This window comes from Macrosteles quadrilineatus, unplaced genomic scaffold (assembly GCF_028750875.1).
Source record: "Macrosteles quadrilineatus isolate MER2022 unplaced genomic scaffold, UCM_ALF_1.0 Scaffold_4__1_contigs__length_99947679, whole genome shotgun sequence".
Lineage (NCBI taxonomy): Eukaryota > Metazoa > Arthropoda > Insecta > Hemiptera > Cicadellidae > Macrosteles > Macrosteles quadrilineatus.
The window spans coordinates 13,410,745-13,438,614 of record NW_026542597.1 but is presented as its reverse complement, the minus strand read 5'-3'; the positions used below and the strand labels follow the sequence as shown (position 1 = coordinate 13,438,614).

At 34.6% G+C, this 27,870-nt stretch overlaps 1 protein-coding gene across 2 annotated transcripts; it reads left to right on the top strand.

Annotated features, from left to right (window-relative positions):
• Window position 1: 1 nt before the first annotated feature.
• LOC128993578 (uncharacterized) lies at window positions 2–23,106 on the top strand. 2 transcript variants are annotated; one of them, XM_054417554.1, is made up of 13 exons: window positions 2–324; window positions 1,848–1,982; window positions 4,332–4,379; window positions 5,077–5,264; window positions 6,401–6,521; window positions 8,088–8,341; window positions 14,643–14,756; window positions 15,401–15,561; window positions 16,410–16,615; window positions 17,559–17,799; window positions 18,117–18,250; window positions 19,202–19,457; window positions 22,642–23,106. In XM_054417554.1, exons 2-13 carry the CDS (start codon window positions 1,861–1,863, stop codon window positions 22,744–22,746), a joined length of 1,950 nt encoding a protein of 649 aa, XP_054273529.1. In that variant the 5' UTR covers window positions 2–324; window positions 1,848–1,860; the 3' UTR covers window positions 22,747–23,106. The 2 variants fall into 2 exon arrangements, with proteins under 2 accessions (XP_054273529.1, XP_054273530.1); XM_054417555.1 differs by having other exon boundaries at window positions 2–389.
• The last annotated feature ends 4,764 nt before the right edge of the window (window positions 23,107–27,870 follow it).

Here is a 27,870-nt window from a genome sequence, read left to right as displayed (position 1 = left end):
GTTACACTGAATGTCTCGTGATCATCTGTTTTTTGTTTGTTGTTGATTAATTTTGATTTTGATCGCGCTGTCAAAATAAACCCATTTCTGGATCAAATTATATTATTCGCCTACCGCGTTGTTCTTAATAACAAGTGAATAACCTAATAGCTAGGCCTATTCTGATCATGGTCGTGTAAAGTAAACAGTGCTGTTAGTAGCCTTCATAATTCTTAAATAAAAACATTACATACAACTAAATAATTATGTAGGTCTAGCCTGGTTGTTAAATGAGCAAAAATTACATTCCTTGTCTTGTCTCCTCTTTTTATTCAGCCAAAGAAGGTGAGTAGGGCCTGGACGCAGGATTTTTGAAAAATCACTGTCTTAAGCATAGCCTAAGTGAAGAGGTGAGTTAGGCTATATTTTAATATGATAAGCTTAACTTGTTCTAACAATCTGGGTTGGGTACAGTTTCTTAACTGGGCTACGCTAATATTGATTGAAACTATTGAATTGAAAATATTGATTAATAATCAATATTTTTAAATAGCCTATATCTATTATAACCCTTAGAGTGCCAGGCGAGAAATAAAAGTAACGCTCAAAAAATGCCGATGATTTTTCCCGAAGGTCGCGCTAAAAATGCCGAGCGCGATCTGGCGATTTTTAGGTTAAAATTTCGTAAAAATCGAATTTTCGATATTTCGACCAACGAAAATCGATGTATCGCATCTAGCAACTTTCGACTCAAAGTTAATATATGGGTTAAAAGAATCCGAGTATTTATTCGGTTGTTATGACAGCTGTTCGATCATTACGAAACGTCCGGTCAGCCGGACGTTGGCACTTTTGGCTCGTTCTAAAAACGTCCGGTCGGCCGGACGTTGGCACTTTTGGCTCGTTTTAAAAACGTCCGGTTCCCCGGACGTTGGCACTCAAAGGGATAAAATAAAACCATCATACACTAACCTAACCAACCAAACTTGCTGATGGTGAAAAAATCGGAAAAGGTTTACTAATCGAATCGATAGTTTCAATCGATATTAGGCCTAGCGTAGCCCAGTTAAGAAACTGTACTCGCTGGGTTTTTCTAGGTGAAGAAATGGAACTTTGAGAGTGGTTTGCGGAGAAGCAATTTTCCGCTTGTTCAGTGGCGGTCCACTCCACTTCTTGGTTACTATTTGGTGTTGTAGCCTAAACTTTTACCATTGCATTGATTCTTTTCTATTGATGTTCAATGGTGTTAACATTCAGGTTAGGCCTAACTTAGCTGACCAATGTGTTTGTAAAAATCGCCCTTGGTTTTATAGGCCTAGTTCCTGTATGAGCTGAATTTTAATTAGTGGTGAAACTATACTTAAGCTTATCAGACTCCATTAAATTACAGTATTGAACAATAAAAGTAACTTATAGATTTAATTGATAATAACACATTCTTCAATAGGCCTTATGTTGAGACAATTAAGTTACTGGGTTAATACAATGGATAGTTACAATGAATAGTTAATACAATGGATAGTTACAATGAATAGTTAATACAATGGAGTCGGATATCAAAGTTTTTCCAGATTTGTTTTATAGGTTACTTGAAACCAAAGTTGCTAGCCCTCAGATTATTAGGGAGTGTTAATGTCTTGGAATACAGTGCAAGAGGGGCAGGTTACATATCTGCAGATCCACCATAAGCCTTAAGCATATAACTTGGTGTTCTCAAAATGTTACTAGGTCTAAAACTATGAATAGGATTGGAAAAATAACTAATATAATGGCGTGAACAAGGTTTTTTACCTTTGAGAAAATTAAGTTAGACATAGGCCCTATAGAGCATTTTGGTTTTTAACTCCAAATTCTAACCTCTTTTCTAGATAACATTTAAACATGCTGTCCTACCATACACGTAGACTTTTGTACGCTTCTCTCATTCTTCTCATCATATACTCAGTTGTGCAGATATTTCGGCCGCCAAAATTGATCGATTTACAAGATAGAGAAGCCCAGCTGTAAGTAGAAGTTTCGATAGTTTTTTGGTATTACATTTCTTTTCTAAGCTCATTAATTCTTAAGTTCAGATGAACCTATCATGGTTTTTAACAGTTTAACAAGCATAGGGACCTTTTCTGTTAAGTACCTATGCAACCACCTCTAGCCTACCCATGTTTTTCAGGTAAAAATAGTACCGGTAAGTTACAGAATGGCTTGTAGGTCTACAAATTCTGTTTAGGTTTGGTTGGTTAAGTTAACTTCATTAAGTTAGAATCGAGACACTACCTAAAACTTTAATACATAGAAACCCCAATGAGTCTAACATAAATAGCAAGGCTGTTTTTGAATAAGGAACCTATTTTTTTCAGTTTATTAGTAGTTTGTATTAACACATTCACTGCTAATGATATGTAATACTTTTATAAATGGCTAAAAAACATAAACATTAACATGATCATGTTAATTGAGTGACAATATATCTTTAATTAAATAAATTTTATACTATAAATTGTGGATTAAAATATATTATGTAATTATATACATCATGTATTAACTATGATAGTGGTTTAAATACCTTATTCTTGCAATCCAATTGTTGTCTTCACAACTAGTTTCAACCTGCTAGGAGGTCATCATCAGGTGAGTACAAGGATGATATTACTTCATATGAAGGTCGTCAGTAACAGTTTTTTCACATTCACACAAACACACGACGAATAAACACATAGTGCGCACACATATACGGCCGATAAAAACATTTAACTCGACAAGCGGACCCGTGTTGATAATGCGGAAGTTGCGTCTAGACTGTAGGGTAAACAGCTGGTCAAGCATCACGCGCATTTTCTTATCGCTCGTCGGTTCCATTCCCATTGTCTCTGCCCTCCCCTTCCCTCTCCAGTATTTCTATTGCAGTGTTGTATATGACGTTTGAATTAAAATAAAGTTGGTCGTTTAAAACATTATCCATGTCTGATTTGACGGCTCTATATATCTCGAATTCTTCCAGGGTGTTAATTTTAAACTTGTCCTGTGACGTATGTAAAATTTCCATGTTTTCATTAATGCTGCTGTAATTATGCTGATGAGTAATTAAATGTTCGGCAAAGGTTGAAGTTTGTTTTGAGGTGGTCTTCTTTGGTACGTGCTCCTTAAAGCGTTTGGAGAAAGAGCGGGAAGTTTGGCCTATGTAATACTTATTACAATCTGAACAGTTGATTTTGTAAACACCACTTTTTTCATATTTAAGTTTAGTTGTATTTGGTCTTTCTTTCAGAAGTGGTCCAAGATTGTTTTTTGTTCTAAAGGATACAGTTATGTTATTTTTCCCCATTAATGATTTGAATTTATTACTAAGACACGAATTATAGTCAGCTGATAAGAACTTTTTATTTTGGTTCACTCTTTCTGTTTTGTTTTGGTGTTTCAAAATTAATTTATCTATTAACGTGGTCGTGTATCCATTGGAGACGGCAATGTGTTTTATGATGTTTATCTCTTCGTTGTAATCATCCGTGCTCATTGGAATTGATAACAATCTATTTACAAAACAATGATATGCGGCTAATTTCTGTGAAAATGGATGGTGTGAGTCTGAATGTATTGTTTGGTCGGAGCAGGTGGGTTTTCGGTAGATTTTAAACTGTAAGCTGTCATTATGTTTTGATATGGTAAGGTCCAGAAAATTAATGGAATTATTTTTCTCCTCTTCTAATGTGAACTTAATATTATTGTGAATATGGCACAAATAAGCATTTAGAAGGGATAGCTGTCTGTTGTTACCATTGAACATTCCTTAGTTCAATATTCCTTAATGTTGTTGCCTCTGTTCTTAAATGTTAGCTGTATAACTTAGTTATTATTCGCAATCCGGAGGCTACTCACACCACAATCATGTATTATATATCTGCTAATATACTTATGACGCACAAGTGCGTCATTAGCAGTGAACGTGTTAAAAGGCTATTTCGGTTCAAGAGATCTGCAACCGTAGTTTTTTTTTATGTTATTTTTATTATTGTTATCTTAACATCTTAAAATCTATAGCGGTACACTAAATATATATTTTTTTCAACAATAACTTAATTGTTAGGTAGGTGTTTATCATAACAAATAATTCTCAATATTCCTTAATGTTGTTGCCTCTGTTCTTAAATGTTAGCTGTATAACTTAATTTGAGTTCGGTTCTTGAACCAGAGATAACTAATAAAAATACTCAATAAAACCTATGAGTCTAACTTAGTTTATAGTTTACAATTACTGGTCTTAAGTTTAGTTACAAGTGAGTGATTGGTATTTTACTTTCATAGACCCTTTGAAATGTCTTTTGGTACTGAGGTGAAATATTTTTTACTTATTTTTTCAGAAAGCAAATGGCCAAAATGATTCAATCTGGAAGTAACAGTAAACTATGGTAAGTCTATAAATTCTTTATGTTAACAATCCCTTTGATCACATCATTCTTATGCGGTTTGCATTTTGTTTGTTTATATATTTTGCTTTGGCTGTTGGTTTTTTACTTTCTCCTCCTATACATGGTATATGGAGAAAATGTTGTTTTCCTCAACATTTTTAAATCTGACTTTTTGGTGGATGTAGCATATCCGTTTTGGGTATTGATATCTCATTTCATCCCCATTTCCAGATAAAAGATTTATTAGGATTTTTGTTTTAATTTTTTATAGGCTACTGCTACTCTATTGACTATTGCTATGTTACACCCTAAAATATTACCACAGCCAAACAATTTTACACCGTCTGCAAATCCTTCCTAGTTAAACCGGGCTACTACTGCGACCATCACAGATCGGACGTTCACTGGACTTGAACTCAACATTTTACAACAAAGATACTCACAATATAGAACTGCCAACAGTACAATTCTGGCTCGTAGTTGTGATCTAAATAGTGGGGGTTTCCCTAATAGGGCAGCAGGTTTGGATGCAATGATCTCATGATGCAGTGGGCGGGTAAAATCTGTAACAGGGAAAATCTGTTTATGTCCAATCATCTCTGTGACGGTTGCAGTGGGTGCCCTACTTTCTCCTATTCACATTTAAACTGAACGATATTTTCTTTTTGCTGATGCACATTTTTTTTTATTACTGCAGGAGAGGTGGACAGGCTTGTAGACATCCTAGACTGGAGGTGAACAGTTCAGAGATCATGAGGTTCATTAAACCTCAAGGTCCTCTGCAGTGTGCAGACGAGCCGGACTGGGTGACAATGGTGGGAGGCATGGCCAAGATCACGCAACTGGCTCGCGACAGATACGGCGATATTGAGTGCTCGTTCACAGGTATTACAGTGTTAACACAGTAAATGATCGTTTAAAATATGTTATGTACCTGGACGCTCTTTAGCAATTCCAGACAATTGTAGGAGTAACTTGTTTTGTCTTCTTGGAGCCACCATCAGCACAATGTTGTTTACTTACATTCACATGAAGATCGTAAAATAAACATTTAAAACTGACATATCGACACATATACGGCACATTTAAGATAACTGATCTATGGGCGTCCACATAACTTTTCCATAAGGGGGATCAGAGGGTCTTGATTGTACAGAATTGCTTCCAGCACAAAGGTGGTCCTCCCCCAGAAAATAGTTGAAAATAGTACAAAATGACTGGTTTGATTTTACGCATGTCTCACCTAAACTCCTTGGTCACATGTTTGAATTATTAACTTTTTATTTTTACTCCACAATCTAAATAAAATTAAATAAAATAATTTGGGGCCTCTAGCCCATATTGATGGACGTCCATGAACTAATCAGTTTATAAGGGATGACACCAACCCGGCAGGGTTTGAGTCCCGACGGCACAAAATTAAGCTTTTATTTAAAAAGTTGTTCATTAGTAAACTTTATGCTTGGCTGAATATAGATTTTTCTATTTGTAGAATAACTCTTTTTTTTTTTGTTCTAAAAATACAATTTTATTAAATACACCTGGTTGGATGACTGGTTACATTGCTAACATAACAATCAGAAGGTGCTGGTTTGATCCTGTGCCAGTAGAGATTTATGGCTTGAAACCAGATTCAGTAGTCCTTAGTCATCGTGCTTTATATAAACGGTCCTCACTATCAGGAACAGGTGGACTTGGCAGCGCAAATTTGAAGGTTTTGAACAACTTTCCTTCAAAAGCGTGACAGTATCTCTAAAAATACCTCAGGTGTTAGTATGAAAGTTATTAATTAAGGAATATCACACATCCCACACTTATCATCTATTTGTATCTTATCTGAACTACCCCTTGGTTGCCTCCACTTCTAAAAGTCTGATCAAGTGACAAAATTATTCTTGGTCCTATAACAAAAATAAAATAAATTCCAAACCGAACTTTCTTTGAATAAATTGTTTTATCACATAAAATCACAATTTTTTTCCATCAAAGATGTGAAAGTAACACACCTGGACCTGTTGCAGATATCACAAGGACTGATGATTTCTACACTAGGACTGGCATTACAACAACGACACATACAGAGTTTAATCTCGAGTCTAGTGATGTTGTGCGGGTCCGATGTATCTCAGAATCTGGCAAAAAGTGAGTAGTTTGTCAATTACATAACATTATGGATAAAGTTACTGTCCTTGTAACACTGTTGTTTCTTTTGTATTACAGCCGTAATGTTGCTTACACATTCTGATTGTTAAACACTTACAGTAGAACCTCGGTTAACCGGGGGCAGATCAATCGTGGCCAATAGATGCCTCTTAAGTTATGTTACATTATGCTCATTTGGCAAAAATAAACGGAAGCAAACAAAGAAATACTAATCGAGAGCTTCAAGCTCAAGCTATCCGCTTGCACTGAAACCTCAGCTCCTTACACATCTGTCTGCTGTGCGCTTACTATGCACAACCGTTTGTGATTGGCCGATTGGTAATCAAGGCAACTTAAGTAGCCTGTGATTGGGTGATTAGTAACCATGAAAACTTGTTGAATGTGTGGAGTAAGAAAAACCAAAGAAGGAATAGAAGAACAAATACCCCCGCCGCAGCAAACCTGCAGACTAAGCAAATTTCCATTTGCCTGATTTGATTTTTAATTAAATCTATTTCAATAACATTAGGTATAAAATGTAAAAATCGGACAATCTACCGTATTTATAGACCTATAGACAAAAAAGTACATCACTTTTATGATAAAAATTGAGATTTAGACTGTCTTGTATGACAGCTTTAAATAAAAATAATATTATAGGTGAGAATTTATTTTTTCCTTAAATATAACATGGAAAACAACATTTTGATTGATGAAAAAATCTGTTTACGTTTCTGCATTTGACATACCATACTTATAAAATATTTATGCCATTTCACTTAGTAACATCTTGAAGTCCATTTTATGCTGAATATTTGGTTTTTAATTTGTCCTGATATCTTAAAAAGTAAAAAAGTTATTCAACATCTAGTAAACAATATTTTTTATCAAAAACTCGGGTTTCACACAAAGATTGCCGCAAAAAAAATTCCGAAGGGAAATTATTTTTTTAATACTTGCATGACATTTCTATTGATACAGTTAACATTTAATAAAAGTTTCATCAAAATTACAAATGTTGAGCAACCATGCCTGTATGACTTGAAATGGATTGACCCGCTAACGTATCAATGATAGCATTACACATAGTATTAAAAAGTCAACCCTCTGTACCAGTATGTCATTTTGTTTTTATCCAAATGCTGAATTTGTGTCACACACGCTGAATGTTTATAGCTGTTACGTTGACAAATGGTATTATACGAAAAGCTAGTCTAAAATGTTATCGTCGGCTGCTAGACTTAAAAAAATGAAAACCCTATTTCTAAAAAACTGACTGAAAATTTCAAATTACCTGTAGACAAAGTTGAATTTTACATTTTCAATAATAGTTTAAAGACTCGTTTATTTTATGAGTACACCTTGTGTTAGAAGAGTGATTGGTTTGCACAAAAAAATGCATTCCACATGGGGGACCCTTTCTCTTAATCTCACTAACATCTAAAAATAAATTAAGTGTTGCTTAAGGTGATATCTATAACAGAATTATTGGTGTCATTTGTCCTTAAAATATTACCTATTCAAAAAGCCTGTAAAACCAGTGTTTCTCATGCTGTTGATTTCCAGGTGGAACAGTATTTTGGCTGGTATCCGCAATGACCAGGATGTTATGGATCGCTCCGGATGGCAGTCTCTTGCCCCGGACGCGTTGGGTCTCAACGTGCTCATGTTCGGTTTTGACTCTCTGTCGCGCAACACGTTCATCCGCAAGCTGCCTCGTAGCTACGCATACCTGCACGACCAGTTGGGAGCTACGGTGCTCGAAGGATACAACATCGTAGGCGATGGCACGCCACAGGCACTAATACCTATATTGACAGGTATGTTTCTACTGGGTTCTTTGTGTAAGAAATTGTTTAGGGTGGTTGTAGGCTTTGACCGGAGATAGAATTTTATTACATTTCCGTGTTGAAGATGTAGCCTTTTGTGTTTTTTAAAAAAAATTTGGGTGGTTGTAGGCTTTGACTATCAATAAATAAGACATTCCATATCTGTGTTAAAGTTGTGGCAACTTTTAACATAAAATATAGGTACTAATTGAGCCTCCGGATTTCTATTACTGATTTCTTTAGTAATCTAAAACTTACTAAGCTAAACTGATGTCAACTTATTGTGACTAGAGAACTTTTCGGCATAGCCTTCTCTAATACAAGGCCGTGGCATTGGATTTTGTGTCAATGTTTTACTGGCCTGCCTATTGCCATGGTAATAACAGTAATAAACCAAACCTGTAAACATAAACATTGCACAGACGCTCTTATGTACAACAGCTGTTTCAGTTGGCCGGTGCTGCGGTGTTGCCACTTTTGTCTCGCCGCGGCCTTGTATTAGGGGAGGCTATGATTTCGGCCATCAAATTAACAAAATAATGTTAGTAGTAGAGAAACATTTAGGAATTTGATACCAGCTAAATAAGAAGAATAACAAATTTGATTGGTTTGTAATAATAAATAAACAAATAATCATTCGTCATGGATAAATTTTACTATATTTTCATTTTACGACTCATATCTTTTATTTTTATCCTAGATATGAGTGCAATAATTTAAATACACATGTGTGTTTTTAAGTGTCAGTGGGTCCATGAATTGGGATTGTGTTATGTGATGGTGGAGGCCATCTGTTTGATGATAGTTTTGCTGCTTTAGCAATAAATGTCCTTGATATTAACAAAGTAGGAAGACAATTTATATGATTGTGCCCTTAAGAAAGACAAACTAGTTTAGCATTTTGCTAAACTTGATGTTAAACAACCCTTAATATTCTAATTTTGTTTTTTTTTATTTTCACATAGTTCCTTAATGTTTTGCTATAGGCCTACCTAGTGTTATGTAATAAACATTATTTTAAGTTGTAGATACATTTTTGTGTAAAAGGAGACTGTTGCATGTTATTTGGTTTCAGTATTGAACAAAGATTAGTTGTGATTCATATTTACGGTCTGAAATCATATGTTTAAATAATGCTGTTTTCTTATGACACATGTTTAAATTACCGTATATTGTTTACTTGATGAAATCACGTGTTTAAATTATATTGTTTACTTGATGAAATCACATGCTTTTGTTTAGAGTAAATTGGTTTTTCTGTTACCAGTTTTATCTTCAGTCTTTCTCGATAGATTAGTTAAACACTCTTTTGTAAAAGAATGGTTGTAAAATGTGTTAAATATGATTTTGTATTAATGTAATCTCATCTCTTATGAAGATGCTGATGTAAGCTGCTTAGCCAATTAGTTCGAGGTTTTTCACCTAGCTGTGCCTATTTACCTAGCATGTGCAGATTTCATGCTCTTCAATTTTCAATAAGTTATGCCTGCATTAGAGGTTTAGATTCATGTTTTATTAAGTTACTCATGGAGTTTTGTGAAACAATTTGGCTCAATAAAAGTACCTACTGAATATTGGTCACAAGTTCTTTTTTTTTCTTTTTTTTTCTTACGTTCATGTATGTGAAAATTTTACTAATAATCGTGTTTATGTGTTTTACTTGACACTAGCCTATTACCTCTAGATTTATTAAATATAATAGCCTATCTCATCTAGAATTATGATAACAAGCATGGGATTGATTTAGAAATTAAAGTAGTCCCAAGTTCGTACAACTTAAAATTAATTTGGAACTAAAACTGACCCAGATTCTTATACTTGTTTAACATTTCATAACAAATTTCACTTAAAACTCACTTCTTATCCTTATCAGTGTTATCTTTTAGTCAGAATTATCTAGAGCAGTGTTTCCCAAACTGTGTCCAAATATAAAGAAAGTTAGTCATAACTGGATTTTTGAACATTGACTGTAGAAATAAATTAGACCTGAGAAGGGTGAAGCCCTAAAGAAAATAACCCTTTTCATTGAAATTTGCAGGTGCGATAATTGAGCTTTAAAATGGCACCTCATTTGTAAAAATCGGTTAAGTAGAATGGCTAAAAAAGGGATGTGACGGAGGAAACCCTTATTGTATTACGTTTGCAGATTTTCTATGAATTATCGTTGCATATATTCATAATAAAGTGTCGAGAGCTGTGCACAAATGTAATGGAAGTTTAGAGGGAGAAAACTTGTTCTGATTCCGTAGCATTGTAAAATAGCTAATTTAATTTTAAAATATGTATTATGCAGAGGGTTTCCTCCGCTTGTAAAAAAAAAACCAAAAAAAGAACAATAATACGCAGTTAGGTTTTATGTACCGGTACAAAATAACCAGAGCCTTACCTTTTTTTATTCAGTTCAGATATGGTCTCTGGTAAATAGTAAATTTTAGCTTGATAATCGTCTATAGTTTTGATTCTAAAATAGAATGCGTTTTAGAAAAAAATATTTTTTTCTCAATTCGATGCTTGCAAGATGAAGGGGCGTAAGTACATATTATGTGTGCTTAAGCCCCTTTGTCAAAATGCAAACGATGAATCATACTACCTTTACCTTTACAGTTTTTATTTAGACCCGTATTTCTAAATACAATACTTACACAATAATGATGTTTAATTAATATTATTTGTTAGATGGTTTGCCGAAAATAAGCTTGGGAACTGCTGTTCTAGAGTGATTATGGAATACATCCATAATGTAGCAATGTTTAGTAGTAGTCTTTAAACGTTATTAGCTAGTTTTAGTATACCATATTCCTTGAGGAGACTGATCACAAATGTTATGCATAGATTTTTGCATTTTGTTTTGTGAATGAGCATGATTTGTGTTTTATTTTCATTTTGTTTGTTTCCCTGCACGTTGTTGCATTTGTGCTGCCGCCTCAGAAGTCCAGTTCATGGTAATGGTAAGTAATTTTATTGTTTTCATGGCTTTATGATTGCATGCATTTTGGTTTACAATCGTTAATTTTGTGTTTGTGTGCTTAACATGCATGAATGTGTTGTGAGTTATTGTGTCTTAAGTTAGTTGATGAAATAGTTCTGAACTTGTAAGTAATTAATTTTGGAGTAAATTTTACATTAATCTTTTACAGTTTGTCCTTCCTTAATATGATTGATCTTGTTATGAAGTTATACGAGCAATATTTAGATAAAACTGAGTCTGCATCACAAAAATAGTTAATAACTTTTGCCTGTATCATGGATACCCGTAGTAAAATTACAATCAACTAACTAGCTCCAAACCTGACCTTTTTGATATATCAATGTCAACTTTTTATTGTATAAGCTTGGTCAGCAACTAACTATAATTACATGTAAGGATTATGGAAATTTGTATAAACCATCTGAACCTGATGTTATTTTATCTTAATTTGGGCAAGTGAGACTTAAAAATAACTAAGTATTCTTGATGTTTAAATAAACAGAGTGGTGAACTAAAATGACGTTTACACAAGGTAAGAAATGACAATGTTTGTTACTTAAACTGATTTATACCTTTCAGTTTTAAAATCGATGAATCTTTTATACTAGTACTCTTGGAGATTAACAGGTATAGACTTATCTATTGATGTCCTAACAAAATATATCATACATTTTATAATTCTCAGGTTTGGAAAAATGGCTGCTCTTGAAAAGTTGACTACTTGAATCTGTAAAATTTGAATAAAAATGTAAACTGTTATTAAATCTTTGCCACAATATCATAACATTTCTGTGTAGTTTTATTTATTTTAAAATAAAAAAACTAATAACTTTTATGTGTATTTTTTTGTTTTGTAGTTCTCAATAATTTAATACATCTGTACAGTCTATTTATAATTTTTTTTTGTTTCTTATTATACTCTAAAAAATTAAAAGAAGGCATACTGTGCCGGTATAAGTGGCTGCGCTACTCTGTCTCTCTCTCTTTTTTAAGCCGATTCTTTGTCTCACTCTCTCTCACTCAGTCAGCTGACTTGGCCGCACACTCGCGATAGTTGTTTTTTTTTTGTTTTTTTTTCCTAGGACGCTAGACACAAGCCTGGGATTGTTTTTCACATTCCTTCAGGCTAGACCGAGGGGTTGCGGCATTATCGCTTAGATAAAATCCATTGGTGACTTGGCGGGGATCGAACCCGGGACCTCAGGGACTGAAGTCCCGCGCTCTAACCACTACGCACACTCGCGATAGTAGCGCCTTCGCTACCTAGCGTTCACCGCGGGAACTATTCAAAATTCAAATTTTCCCAGACTGAATTGTTTACTAAGGCATTGCGCTTAGGGTTTGTATTCGTTGGTAATAGCGTACAGTGTTGTAATAAAATGTTTTCAGTTTGTAAATAAATAAAGTTTCACAGCAATTCTGTGGAAACTCAACAGTTTCTTTTCCAAAGACTAGCGCATATTTTTATCTTTATTCACATTAGCGCTGTGTGGTGTGTTGCGGTGTTAGCTGTTCATAAAAATTCTCAGCTATAAAAATTAATTCTATATACTTTTAAATCTGTGTGTGGTGAAATGCAGTAGTAGATATGTTTTTTATCTAACAGTTCGTCACAATCAGTTTTATCAGTACGGTTTATCAGTTTCTCCTCCCATGTAGCTCTGATCACTCTGATTGCTGTGTAGCACATTTTTAAATCAGACCAGTATTATTTTTATTCATATTTAAGTACATATTGGGTTTCTTTTGCAAAGATAACCTCAGAAAGAGCAATGGCACTAGCACACATAAAATACATTTTGATCACCTCTGAACATAAATGCACAGCAAATGTGTTGCTGAGAATAATTTTGACCATTCACTTACATATGTTGTTTATTTTTAAATTCTTGTATAAAATTGTAAGTAATGAAGAATTATAAATCAAAACCAGTTGAAAATCCTCCAAAAAATTGTTTGTAAGAATGGTATTGTTTAAGACATGTATCCATAGCTATTCAGACTACCAGTCTTTTCAATATTATGTACATTCCTCTAAACGGCAGAGCTAAAAAATGTTGTTGATTTATCATCTTTATATTTATGGGGTTTTTGTGAACATTATCTATCACAATAATTAGTAAAAGGCAAATCAGAACAAGTAGACGGATTAAATAAATCAATATAAGTACACAATAATCCACAATATCCACAATAATCCTGTTTAAAAACGTAAACTTCCCATCAACAAAAACGGGCCTCAAACAAAGAAAAGAAGGACATCTTTTTCTGAATTCATACATAGCACAGTGTTTTAACTTCTAATTCTTATGTTGTTCTTATGTTGGCTTTATGTAAATAGTAGCACAAATGTTGGATTTAAAAAATGTCTAGTGGATAAAGGTGTATATATACAGTCTCAAATGCAGTGTTTCAGTAAGATAGTAGAGTTGTAATTTAGAAGTCGTAGCCTAGTGGTTGGTTGAGAGGCGTTTTGGTAGGTGAAGCAGCTTTTTAAAATTCAGTGAGGTCTTTGTGTTTAATGAAATCTATAGCTTTCCTTCATTAGTTTCAGTCAGTTTTAAGACTGTAAGTCTTAGGCTGTGTGCTTACTTTCAGAGCAATGAGTATTTTTAACTACAACATTTTACTTCCTGACAATTCTAATATTTAAAAGTCACTTATCAGTCAACAACTTGAAGAATTTCTAAATATACCTTCTTACATAGTCGTATATTTAGGTAAATGAGGTATAATACATAAACTAGGTATATGTATATTAGGTATAGGAGACTACTGATAGTAGTCAGTGATGGTCTTGAGAATCAGATCCACTTTTTCGTGTCAGACAAACTTGGCATTGGGATTGATTGGCATGCATATTCCTGTAATCCAGCTACTAGGTCAGGAATTGTGGATATTTATAGGGATGCACTGTGGATGCGATGCTCCCTGGTGTGGATTAACGTCCGCACTAGTGAGTACTACGACTATCCGCAGTACTATCCTGATAATTAGACCAATTTGTAAATTACAAGGAAAAAATGTGGTTCGGATTCCACTATAAACTGTAGGTCCCTTAGTTGCCATTAGCTGTATGGGCTATTAATTAACAGCTGTGTCTAAGGAACATGTCGGCCTTAGTCACTAACAAGACTACAAGATCGCGCCACTCATCCTACACTCATCCTTCACTCATATTTGGGTTAAAATACGCACATAGTGGCGTCCCCATCTTATTGATAATTGACGATATATGGACTGTCAAAATCTGAATTTTTGGAGCTACTCTGTAGTTAAGTATTGATTTACTTTGTTCCATTTTATAAACTCTTCGTTCTACAGGAAAGACAGAGTTGGAACTGCCAGATACTCGCAAGAGGATGGGAGACAAGGCTTCTTTTGTCAATGTTTATCCCTTCATTTGGAACGACTTTGCTGAAAGCGGATACGTTACAGGTATATTGGGTTTACAAATCTTGTATTAATAAGAGCAAAACCATCTAAATCTTAAATATGTATGTAACTTATTTACTAGGTGTAAATGGTTCATTTTAAAGTTGTTAGTTCTTTGTTTTAATAAAGAAAGGGCAAATTTTGCATCCATTATTTCCACAGGCTTGTTTTACTACTAGCTACAAACAAACCTCTAGTGCCTGGTTAAGGATTTTTTTCATAGCAGGTTTACCTTTGTGAAAAAAGAGTCCATTACGGCCCAAGAACCTAACATCTAGTACAATAAGTAAACAATTCCAATGTCACAGCATTTTCCACCATAGAAGGTTTGAGCTGATCACTAAACTTAGTGTAAAGCTGGAATTTGTCAAGTATAGGCTAAATATGGTTAAAGGCTTGCTCAATATGGTTATAGGCTAAATATGGATGCAAGTCTGCTGTTCTTGTTCCTACATAGACTCTTTTCCGTTCGAGTAAGCCTGAAATAAACCACAAATTTTTACATCTTCAATAGTAAGAACTTGTGTATTTAAAAGATGTTGATAGTTACCACCACCAGTTGTTACAGTTTAATTCTTATTTTAAATACTTGTTCAGAAATTTTAAATCAGTTTTGAGTTATCTCGTAATTTTGAATGTTCTTAAAGCGTACATGGAAGATACACCCTCCAATGGGATCTGGACGTATCGACTGAAAGGTTTTGACTCTCAGCCCACCGATCATTACATGAGGACTTTCTTTGTTGAGGCGGAGGGCGACTACAGGAAACACAAACCATATTGTATCGGCTCACTGCCCAGACACAAGGTTAGTATCATAGAAATTTGTATGCAGCCTTGTAATTTACCAAGTAGTATAGATGTGTCGAAACTAAAGCTCAAATTTAACTACTACCGAAACTTAGGAAACATCCTCTAAAAGTTCTGGAACTACTTATCTTAAACATTTTTTCTATGGAACTACTATTGTTTTTTCATCCAACAAGAGCGGGTAAAAGAGGCTCTTCATAAAAAAAAATCTCCTATTAGCTTACTACCAACCCTTAAATCATAGGTGAGCTATTGAAAAAAAACAATAATTTTTTAAACCTAGTTTTTTTACAGAATTGAGGGTTGTACCATTTTGTTTAGAGTTAAAAGGACCATAACAAATTAAAATCGTTAATCAAAGATTTTGTTGTTTAATTACAATTTGTCTGTTATTTATTGATTTTTATTTTCATAGAAAAATCACAATTAAAAAATTAAAATTTCCAATGAATAAAAAAATTCTGAACATACAATGAGTTAGTACCCACATACCAAATTTCTTGAAAATCGGACTACAGGTGTAGCTCTGCACAACCCATGCACACACAAACACAGATGTCACTTTGAAAACCACTTTTTTGGTTCAGGGGACCTGTAACGGATATTATCAATTCAAAACTCAAAAATGTTGATGAAAACAATAGTTTCCACATTATACTGAATTTAGGGGGGGAGTAAAATTTTATGGATAGGGACAATAGAACATTATAAAAATTTAACTATATAGTTAATATTTGTTTTAGAAAAAGACAAGGTTTTGTAAACACAACGAGATAGAAATGTAAGTGTCTGAAGTTTGAAAACCCGGTTTACAAGTTATGCAAAGAAAATATTTTCTGTTACCAGATTATGATGGAGTACGCCAAAAACATGTTTGTGGTGTACAAGGACAGGCCCAAGTTTGTGTTTGGGTTCCACGGAGAGATTTCCCACGACAACTACAACCTGGTTGGAGCGGCAGACGAGGACTTGCTGGAGTGGCTGCAGTGGTTCAACAACAACGGACATCTCAACAACACCATGTTGATAGTCATGAGCGACCACGGCCACAGGTGACTGGGTGTATTTGTTCTATTATAAGAATAGAACGAGATGCTTAGGGCTTAGGTGCAATATTTCCTTAGGAGATATAACATTTCCAGATCATATGCAGGGATTTCTTGAAATAGTTTTATTCTACTGCCGACTTAAAGTATTTTATTATATTTCAATATAACTCTTCTGAACAATGTTGCAAGTGACAAAAGTGAATATTTTCAGAAAATACAATATGTTTTGTCTGTGCCATTGCCAACAAAGACAGTATTCCACAGCAATTGCTTGTGAGTGGATTCAACCTATGTATTTAAAAAAGGATAGGCCTACGGTATATCCTTTGCAGTAGAGGATGTAGTTTGTGTCGTCGTTCTTTGAAAAATCTCAATTTCACTAAATATGTTGTTTGGTAGATATTAATGTATTTAAAGTTTAAGACAATTTGAATTATGAGAGCAGTAAAACTTCAACATGCATGGATCGTCTAGGGGGAAATTATTCATGATTGATATTTTATATAGTTATATTTTTAATGAAAGGTAGTAGTAACAAAATAATAAGATGAATACTTGCTATTTAAGAGTTTCATTCAATTACTTGAATATTTGCATGCTTTGTTTCTGATCGGAGGCCCGGAGGTTTTTTTGCAAACTGAGGTTTTCAACTTGGCAATTTCAAAGTTTTGAAAATTTTAAAGGAGGCTGTTGAAGAGTTTCATTGCTGTTGTGAAGCTCTTTAAGGACTTTGAAAATCTGTAATTGATCATGAATGTACTGCACATGTCATTGAATCCCTGTGGAGCAATACAATTTCCACTGTAACTTGGTTCTATAGCACCTATAGTGCATATGTTTCCACCAGTGGTTTGCCGAGATTTGCAACACACGCAGGCTAGTTAGAATTCCCATGTAGTCATGCTTCCACTGCAACAAGTTTCTATTATGTGTGTTTTCACAACAGGTTTGCCGAGATTCGTAACACACAACAGGGCAAGTTGGAGGAGCGACTGCCGTTCTTCTCGTTCGTCTTGCCGCCGTGGATGTCTCAGACACACCCTCGAGCGGTGGCGAACCTGCGGACCAATAAACACAGGCTGACCACGCCTTTTGACATCCACGCAACGTTGGCCAGCCTTCTACACTTCCCTCCAACCTCGACGCAGGGCGATCTCTCTCACCGCTCTCTCAGTCTGTTCCAAGAGGTACTTGCTATTACTTTCATAGTTACCGAAGTGGCCACTCGTACTTGAGTTGGTGCTTGTCTTATTAACAAAGCTTCTCCAATATGTTATGTCCACAGCATCATCCTCATCAAGCATCAACTTCTGAAATATAACGATATAAGTAATTACCCAAATTAAATAGATATTGTTAAGCTTAAATCATAGTATTAAATCATAATGTATTTTCAAATTGTTTGTACACTATTTCCATTTATTTTACAAGCTGCAATTTTAGAGTAAAAACACTATAGCAATCAAGGTTTTAGTATTCCCTAACCCTTGATCTGTTTCTGCAGGTTCCGCAAGAAAGGACGTGTGCAGACGCGTTCATAGAGCCACACTGGTGTGCCTGTCTGGAGTGGGAGAAAGTAGATCCTCAGAGTCACCTGGTCCACAGGGCTGCCACTACGTTTGTTGACTTTATCAACCAGTGAGTACCAACCTTACTGCTTACTAGCCTACTAGTCCTGTCCTGTCCACATCGGCGCCTGTCTGGAATTTACTTTTGCTGGAGTACTTTCTATTGGTTTAGCACGCTGGATACTACATAGTCTGTCAGCTCCTCATACCTGCATATCTAATGTATCTCTCTGCTACCCCTCATGTCTTGGTTATGGTACATATCCTGTGTCTGAGTGGAGTATCGCTTAATCCACACATTAGAGTCCCGCCATTCTGAACCTCACTGTTTTGAAATCTGCCTATTCCAAACCAAAGTTGAGAAATTATTATTTCTATTATTACGAAGCCAACATAAAATCGAGAACTTCTTCGGCAGTCACGGCAGCAAATACAAGAACATCTTCTGCGGTCGTATTACATTATCATGGCAGACGCTTTCTGTGATCTCTAAAAACAAAAGCTTGGTATGGTCACATCAAAATAGTAGCTACGTAAAAATCTTTAGAGATTGAAATTGTGAACATCGTCCTCGATTGTGATGATTAAATACTACAGAAATAAGCATATTCCGAAGAGGATTCTGTCCCAGTCAGATTGGAATAGCGGAACTCAAATGTATTTTATAGTTACAGTTCTGGTGTTTTTACTTTACGGTTATTTTTATGTTATTTGAGGTGATGGTTTCAAAATGGTATCAGTAAGGTGTTTTAACAAAAGACAAAGTCTGAAATATGTTTGGCAATAAAAACATTTTATTAATTTAATGGCTTTAAACATGTCCACTGTGGTTCTATTATTTTCCTTGTTCTGTGATGTTTTGGCCATCCAACCTCCAACCTTGTTCCAGCTAGTTTATGTTGGTTACTCAAAACTCTATTGTATTATTAAACATAATAATTGTAGTTTCATGCTCTGTGCCATTAGTGTATGCCTATTTGGTATAGATTTCTGGAGGAATAACAAATGTTTATTTGTGCAGATACAACGCGAAACACTCTACTCTGTGTTCACTGCTGAACCTGGAGGCGGTCCTCTGGTCGGCACGGCTGGTGCCATCTAGAGCTTTGCGCCGGTTTAAAGACGCAGCAGATCTGGATGGTTTTGTGCCCAACTTCTCCAGCAACACTCCGGTCACCATGGAAACCTATCAGATCAAACTGATCACACAACCCGGCAACGCGATATTCGAAGCTTCCATCTCACATCACCTTAAAGAAGATACATTTTCATTAAGGGTGAGTTTGTGATTATCAAAATACATTCTTGGTCAGGTACATGTTATTGTATTTTATGTTAAACTGGAGGATAAAGAGATAGCTAGCCTTAGAAACAGTCTAGGTACGCCATAGCACACACTTACTGCAGTGGCTCCACAAATCTCACTGCCTCCTCCACCCTACTGTGACTTCTGCCAAGTTGACGTTTGCACCCATCGTCCTGACGTCATTCAATTCTTGGTCAGTCCATCACAACTTCAGCCTTCCCAATGGACCTCAAGTTGTGGCTCTCCAAACTTCATACAGTCTTGTTCCTTTCTCTCTTCTTAACACATGCACTATCCAACTTAGCCATCTTGCTTTAACCAATGCAACAATATCTGGGTCAGTGTAATTCATTTTGTAATTTGTCCAAAACTCTTCGTCTACAATTGACAAACTCCCATAAAGGTCGAAGTGTTGTGCATTTTCTGTGTATGTTTTCTATGCTTACCTGGACTTTTTTAAGGTAAGCTAGCTGCTATAACTTTGTTCTAAAAAACCTGGCCTATAGCCTTAAACGTAACTGACAATCGTTTGATTTGTTCTAGAACAAAGAATTAAATTCTTTAGACAAAGCTGATTCTGATCAAGTAAATACACAAATAATTTTACTCGAACAAGGTGGGGAACATAAAATTTATTTTCCAGAATCACTGTAGCGTTCCTGTTTGTTAAGTATTTTATGGTTTATTTTTCTTCTAGTCTGCCTCCAACACATGTTTTTGGGTTTTTCAATATTTACATGTGATTATTGTTGTTTTTTAAAATAATGTTCTAAATGTTTAAGAAATACATCTAAATTTTGTACTCAATCATTTTTAATTTCATTTTTTTGTGATTTTCTCTTCAGTATTTAAGTATCTTAACAAGTTATAAGGATTTTCTCTCTCTTCAATACTAAAAATACATTTATTTAACCCTTAAGTTGCTAGAAAATTTTTTTGTAATCTTCCAAAAAATGTTAGAGTTATTTATTTATTTCGTCCGAAAAGTGCTAGGCTTGCCACGGGGGCAAAGTCTAGTGTGCAAGAAAAAAATCGGTAAAAATAAAATGTTTCATCTGAAAAGTGCTAAGGAACAATATATCGGGCCGCGATCATATGAGGAATCGAAAGAAACCATCGCTGTTTCGAAATTACAACCGAGTCAACCGATATGCTCATTTAAACTCACGTGATTGAAAGTCGTGCCGGCATGATATATCGTCGCTTAGCGCTTTTTAGATGAAACGTGAACAACACTCACGATATATCGTTCCATAGCACTTTTCTGGAAAAAGACTCACAACGATATATTGTTGCATAGCACTGAAAGGGTTAGCCTCAAGACAAGTAATCAAGATTAGAAAGAATTAATTCAAGGTAAATCTCTATTCCTATTCCATTACTCAAGCTTAAAGCTAAATTCTCTTCTCTCTAAATTTCCTAATCATTTCACTGTTGGTTGATGAAAATTAAGAGTGGCCGTGGTTTAACAATAACAATGGGATGTTTGTATTGGGGGCTTGAACTTTATTTTCATCGATCGTACAAAAAAACCTTCATCTTGATGCAATAAATGCACACTTCCTGCTGAAATAAATTCGCCATTCCTAAGTAGTGTAGAAACACACCATCTTTGATTCCCAGCAACTGTACGTAAAGGCTGTATCTAGGGTGAGTGCACCAGTGAATGACCGCTTAAGGTTGACTTTCTACTTGTAAACGACATGGGAAAAGATACTTCTAAGCTACATTGTACGGAATTGTTAAAATGTATTGCCCATTTTTTCCTGTACTTCCCGATGATACAACTTAATGTATTATGTTAATAAAAAGTATCGAAAAATACAATTTTTTGCCCATAAATCACAGCACCAGTGAATGACCGCATATTATATAACAATTTTAAAATTGTATTAAACCTCCTCCATTTCACCGAATGACCCATGTTCAAGATTTTCGCATCGAAGCTGTAAACCCTGTATTGAAAAATAACGATATCAGGGTCGTTAAAATATTGGTTCTAGTGAAGGATCACTTTTTATCTAGGAAATGACCGTAAGATTTAACTCGCATTCAAACTTTGGTTATAGTGTATCCACATAATTTCTGATGAGATTTTGTGTTTCCTAGCAACCGCTTACTCCATCAGAAAACATTGTCATTAATATCAATAAAGAAAATTGACTCAAATCCAGTTAATTAACGAAACGGTCATTCACTGGTTATACCCTAATTTGTGAACCAGTAACTGACCGGCTGTTTAAATATACGATTGGTTTGGATCTTTATCTTTAAATGAGTACAGAATTATACCTTAACATCTTAACTGTGAATTACATGTAATATACTACAGTTCCAATCAATAATTAAGGAACCATGACAAATTACAACCAACCATGTTTGTACGAGACGCCATAGTGGGAAGCTTAATAATGAACTGCTTTGAAACATCTAATTTTGTTTATGTTACAAAAGGATGGTTGACACTTTCTTTTTTAATAAGTCAAAGAGTGTATATTAATAAGACCTCAAAGTTACTTTTAAAACTGTTTGTGATAGACTAGGAAAAACAGAAAGCCTGATATGATGTTTTTTATACAAATCGGTCATTCACTGGGGGGTGGTCATTCACTGGTGCACTCAATATAAAATCCAATTTATGTTTGTATGTTTGTTTGTTTGTTTGTTTGTCCTTTATGGACTCCGAAACCGCTCGTCAGATTGTGACGAAACTTTCAGCCATTGTTAAGCATTATTCAAGGATGGTTTGTGTGAAGTTTGGTGCAGATCCGTCAAAAGGGCTCCGCCCCAGTGGCTCTGGAGTTTCCCATGTTATCCTTATGAGTACTCATATTTAAATGGAATTAAAGAATCTTAACAGCTGGTTCAACTAAACAATTCGATTCTGTGATGTTCAATAGCATTAAAAAGTTAATAAGCTTACCAACAGGTTGCAGCACTATAATTTTTTTAAATTTATGACAACAGCTAATTTGCAACCAAAAGGTGAGTGACCGTAGCGAACGAACTTCAACTCGTGATTGAGCCATGCAAACGAACTCATCTTGAAAATGAACGAGCATTTGACATAAAACCACATTAGGACATGAGGACGTCTGTCGGGCTAGCTAGTAGATAATAAAAATGTATGTACAACCGACAATTTCTTGTTACAGATAGAAGACGTAAGTCGTATAAATATGTATGGCTCTGCTGCTGCTTGCATAGAGAACACTCAAGAACAATTACGTAAGTTTTGTCACTGTAAAACCAAAACTTAGACTGAACGAGGTACTTTCAACGCACATGGTGGGTGATAACTAATTGAAGTACAGTCGATGATAAGGACATCGTTGGGTGATAATTTGTGATATCTAGACTGTTGAAAGGGTTTGTAATTTGTATTCTTCTTCAAACATTATGTTATTGTTTTGTTACTGTTTTTGTTGGAGAGGTTTCAGGGTGTTTTTGTTACTTTTTGTTGTATAAGGCCTAGTTATAATTCTGTAAAACACTGTTATCCTTAGTTGAATCGTCTTATGAATTTATTATTCTTACTAAATGTGTTTTGTATCGAATTTCATAATATTTTGTTATAGTTAGTCAATATGAACAGTATTTACTCAAATTGATCAAAACAGAATCAAATGATGACTGATGTGTATTTTATGTGTGATATTATTGTAATTAGTTGTAAACTAATCAAAATACGAACCAAGCCAATGAGAAATTGTGTTTTATTAACTTAAATTGAGTGCTTAACTAATAAAAAGTGGAACTAAAAAAATTGTTAATAAACTTTTTATATTTGTGTGATAAATTATGTGTATTTAACTGACACAAAGTCTTAATGATCAAAAGCACATTTTGGCTAAAAACAAAGACACTGCCATGGATTTTTTGTGCATCTTCTCCGGGAATTTGTAATGTGTTGAGCTACAGTCTAAAGAGTTTACTAAAATTGTGTTGTTTTTTTACAAGTAAGTTCAAACTTGTTTTCAAAATATCACTTCCCGAATTAGTAAAACAGGCCACAGTACAATGGGCTATTTAAAATATGAGCCACAGATCAAATATTCATTTACATATAAGTAATATTATTCAAACATTTCAATATAATATAATTCTTATTCGTGATAATAATAGTAAGATATTTATTAAGGTTACTTTGTAAACCATTTCAGATCATTGGTGGTTTTGAATGTTATAATGAGTTTTAAGAACAATCAACTTAAAATTTAGGTTCATTAACTCCCACCATAAATCCAACAAATAGTTTTAAAATTTTAGTTTGTTTTCTTGCTCAAATTAAACTGGTTAAAAATATGAATTTAGTGTATATGTATTTTTTCTCTTTTGCTATAATTGTAGTTAAACACAAATAATAATGATTAGTTAGTCAATAATTTATTATATTATACGCTTGTTAAAGTTACATCTATTTCCGTAAACCCATCAATTGTATCTGTAATTAGGTTATGACCAGAGAAGTAATAAAATACAGGGAAATCATTCTTGTAGTGACCTACTTTGGACTCTTAAAAAAATATTGCATGATTCTTTAACTCAGAAGTTGATAGGAACTGTGGTGTATTTTTACTTTTAGCGAATTTCCCATATTGGGAAGGGACTATTATGGAAGGGTAATACCCGGACGCGGGACGGATCTACTTTTTCATTTCGATATCCCCGGAGACCCCTTAGCACAACAATTTGAGAAATGTTGGTCCGATTTTGATTAAATTTTGCATGAATTTGTTAGACTGGAAATTAGGGATTAAATTTTTAGTTCGGGACGGAACGGGACGGAATTTTTATTTCCTTCCCGATTTTCGGAACGGGACGGGACGGGATTTTTTCCTGTGCTTAAAAAGAAAGTCTTGAGTATTGCAGTTACCAAAAAAGACAAACAAAATCAATTTTTACCATTTGTGGCACTGATCTATAAAAACCAAAATATGGGTTAAAATTTACAGGTATGGAAACTTGTTACTCGCGGTCACGGTGCAATTGTCAAAATGACTTGCGGTCACGGCGGGATCGTCGGTATGACTCCGCGATCATAGCCGATCGTCGGTATGACAACGCGGTCACGGCACGATTGTCGGTATGATTCGGGGCGTGATCGTCGGTATGACTCCACGGTCACGGCGTGATGGTCGTTATGACTCGCGGTCACGGCATGATCCTCAGTATGACTTGGCGGGTACGGCACGATTGTCGAAATGATTTCGCCTCCTGCGTTCGCGGAACTATCGTGAACATCTCTCGCGATAGCGTCATCATCGTCACTCGCGATGCGGCAAAATCGCCGACGATCGGATCAAATTCCCGAATCAAATGTAATCCCGACCCGAAAATCGTTTCCCGAAATTTCGGGACCCGTCCATCCCTATTCTGGAAATACTCAAATGAGTTCACCATGCAGCAAGATAAAGTCATAGAAAAGAAAAAGTTCTAATGGAGTTTTGAACTTAAACATTTTTTTTCTCAAACCCTTAAAACATGAAAATGCCCAATTTGCATTACAACCATTGTACTATAGAGCTTAGTATAATTTAGTACATTGATCCCTGTATTTTAAGCTTCTGAAATGTGATTTGGCCTAAGATTGAGATTACTAATTCTGTGTTTGCAACTTAAAATTAGCTCCAAAGTTCAAAGTAAAAACCAACTCAACAAGATATAATAAAGCATTTCATCTTCTTAGTATTAAGTTTCAGCTCAAATGTTTCTTTATTATCATCTTACGTTTTAGAAAAAGATTTGATAACATCCTACAAAACAGGTAAAGTAATTGAAAGTTACCTTCAGCATTTTTAACAATGAACTTATGATATTGTGCCATGTATGTAATATTCTTGTTTTGCTCAATGAATATTTTATTTTAAACCTAAGGCTTCCGAATTTAAGAGATTTCTTAGAATTGAATCGTGTGTCAACAACAGTGATCAAAGTTTGACAGTTATATAAGAAATCTCTGAAAGCTCATGAGAAAAAAAAGAATAGTCACCACAAGAGCACAGCTGATTTTACTGGTTTTAAAATCAGCTTGGTTATTTTCTTAACACCACTGGCTAAATTGGATACTGAAGTAGACACCCCATCTATATAGACCAGCTGTTAATATATTTGTTTATTAAAAATGAACCTAGTTGTGTGAGCGCTAGTGTCTAAAATTCTATTTGTTACCCTATTTTTGGGTTACTGACCAAGTTGATGGGTCATAATAGTTGCTATAACTCACAATAAGTGCTATAGCTCACATTAGTTTGACTTGGTAAAAAAAGTTCATGTATTCGGCAGAAATTAGTAATTTAGATCAGCACAATCTGTCGGTGGCTCACATCAACTACGACAATTTGATTTTAAAACTCGCGACAACTTTGATAAGTAGAATTTATGTTGTTATACATTACTGCAGTTGCATTTTTTTATAGCAGGAAATAAGTTAAATTTAACCATAAGACTTAATTATAAGCTAGTTAATTAAAATGAAAAAATGAAAAACAAGTATTATACAAACATTTTTAGGTTTGAAATTTTGTGGTATTCATCAAAAGGTGTTATATGAATTAGCAGTTTTATTACAAGGCTTAACCATACTCCCTTATAGATTTTTCATTCTTTTGTATCTGATAAAGACCGACTTCATGGTATGTTCGGAAAACAGCTGTCTGCCACCTGCCTAATCAAATGGGTTCCTGTACTACTGTACGGTAATAAACTTACAAATCATGTTTAAATAAATAATTTTCCCCAATCATAAATTTTACTTTTTCGCACCTACCTAACTTAATTCTCAAGATAAAATCATGAATAAAGTTTGGTACCTAATAACTAGTCTAATATTCTGAAGGCAGTAAGTGGTTTACAAACAAAAACATAACCTCTCAGAGACATAATGTGTAGTGATTGATAAGTCCTTAAATCGGTGGGAACATATTACCGATTTTGACAGTTTTTCTATTGTTAGGTTAGTTTAGGGTAATAATGGCAAAAATATTGTATGTCACTCAAAATATGTATACCGGAATTGTTTGGTACTACCGCACTTGACTATGTCTCCCGCAGAAACTACCACTCTTGTCTGGTAAACACCTATCTTCCAGACTAGTTACGTGATGTACTATAAAGAGTATAATTTATTTGTGGAATCTAGTTCGTCTACTGGTTTTATTACTCAAAGAGAAAAGCGTGTGTTTGAATTCCAGCAGAGTAGAGAAACATCAATGCACTAAAATGTAGCCGTACATGAAATACATCAAAACTACTTTTAGATTTTATAATAGGATAAAAATTCTACTTCTAGTATCCAAAGTCATTGGTTTTACAAAACTATTGGTTGTAAGATAATGTATCTTTGTTTTAGTTTCATTGCTACTCTCTAGAAAAAAAACATCATCTTTTTTTATAAAGAAATTACTCAATTTTTTGTCCATATTTCAGACTTACTAAATATTGATTTATTGAGTTCCAAACTCGGAATGAAAAATTAAATAAAAAAATTATTTGTATAAACTGCTCAAGGTCAAAGACTGCTTTTTTCTTGTGTGATTCCCTAAACTCTGTGTTAATTTACAATGCCGATAATGTATGGAATTTAAAAGTATTAACAATCAATTATTATTTCTTAGTGTTTAAAGCTATAGAAAGGATTGTGCCAAACAGACATGCTGATAAGGTTGGCAATGGAATGTGTATCTTTATGAAACATGTATAATAAAGGAGTAAGATGAATCAAAATGATGATAAAACCCCTGAATTTAAGAATGTACACAGTATTCTATATTCGTCATAATGTGTAAAGATTTAGCATTTATTTGTAATTATTTAAGTGCAGTATTTATTAATGTAGGTGTTGTTAATCTTTCACTTCTGCATATTTCCTGAAAAGTGTCTTTTGTACATAGTTATTTATTTTTTTTATTGTATCAAATAAATTACAGCGGTAAAAACTTAAATAAAGCATCGATCACAAAGTTCTGTCACAGACATGTGGACTCCTTATGAGTTGCCAGACGGGACCGAACCTCCGATTTACGTTGCTGTCCCCTGGCCGAGCTGGCCAAGAGACGTCTTAGACCGCTCTGCCAAAGATCAAACTAACAAAAAAATGAAGATGAGTCCACTACACAGAGCATAGAATATATAGAGGCGGCACTTTCCGTCTGAAGTGAAGCAGGCTTCTCGTACCAAGATGGCGGCCGGCCCGGTCTGCATTTTCATTTAAACCATTGTATTGTTACCATGGAATTCACTAATCAATATTTACTTTTAAAACTCTCGCTTCAGAACTTTGGAAGCCCGTGGGGCAGAGTCCCAGGTCAATATCGAAGGCGGTATAGTTCTATATGTATCCTCGGAGCTTCATCTAATGCATAAAGTAGCATAGAATAACACAG

Coding starts and splice junctions, on each gene's coding strand:
- LOC128993578 (XM_054417554.1), top strand. CDS start 1,861: ATGCTGTCCTACCATACACGTAGACTTTTGTACGCTTCTCTCATTCTT. Junction 18,251..19,201: donor TTTGTTGACTTTATCAACCA/GTGAGTACCAAC, acceptor TTATTTGTGCAG/ATACAACGCGAAACACTCTA. Junction 19,458..22,641: donor AAGATACATTTTCATTAAGG/GTGAGTTTGTGA, acceptor TTCTTGTTACAG/ATAGAAGACGTAAGTCGTAT.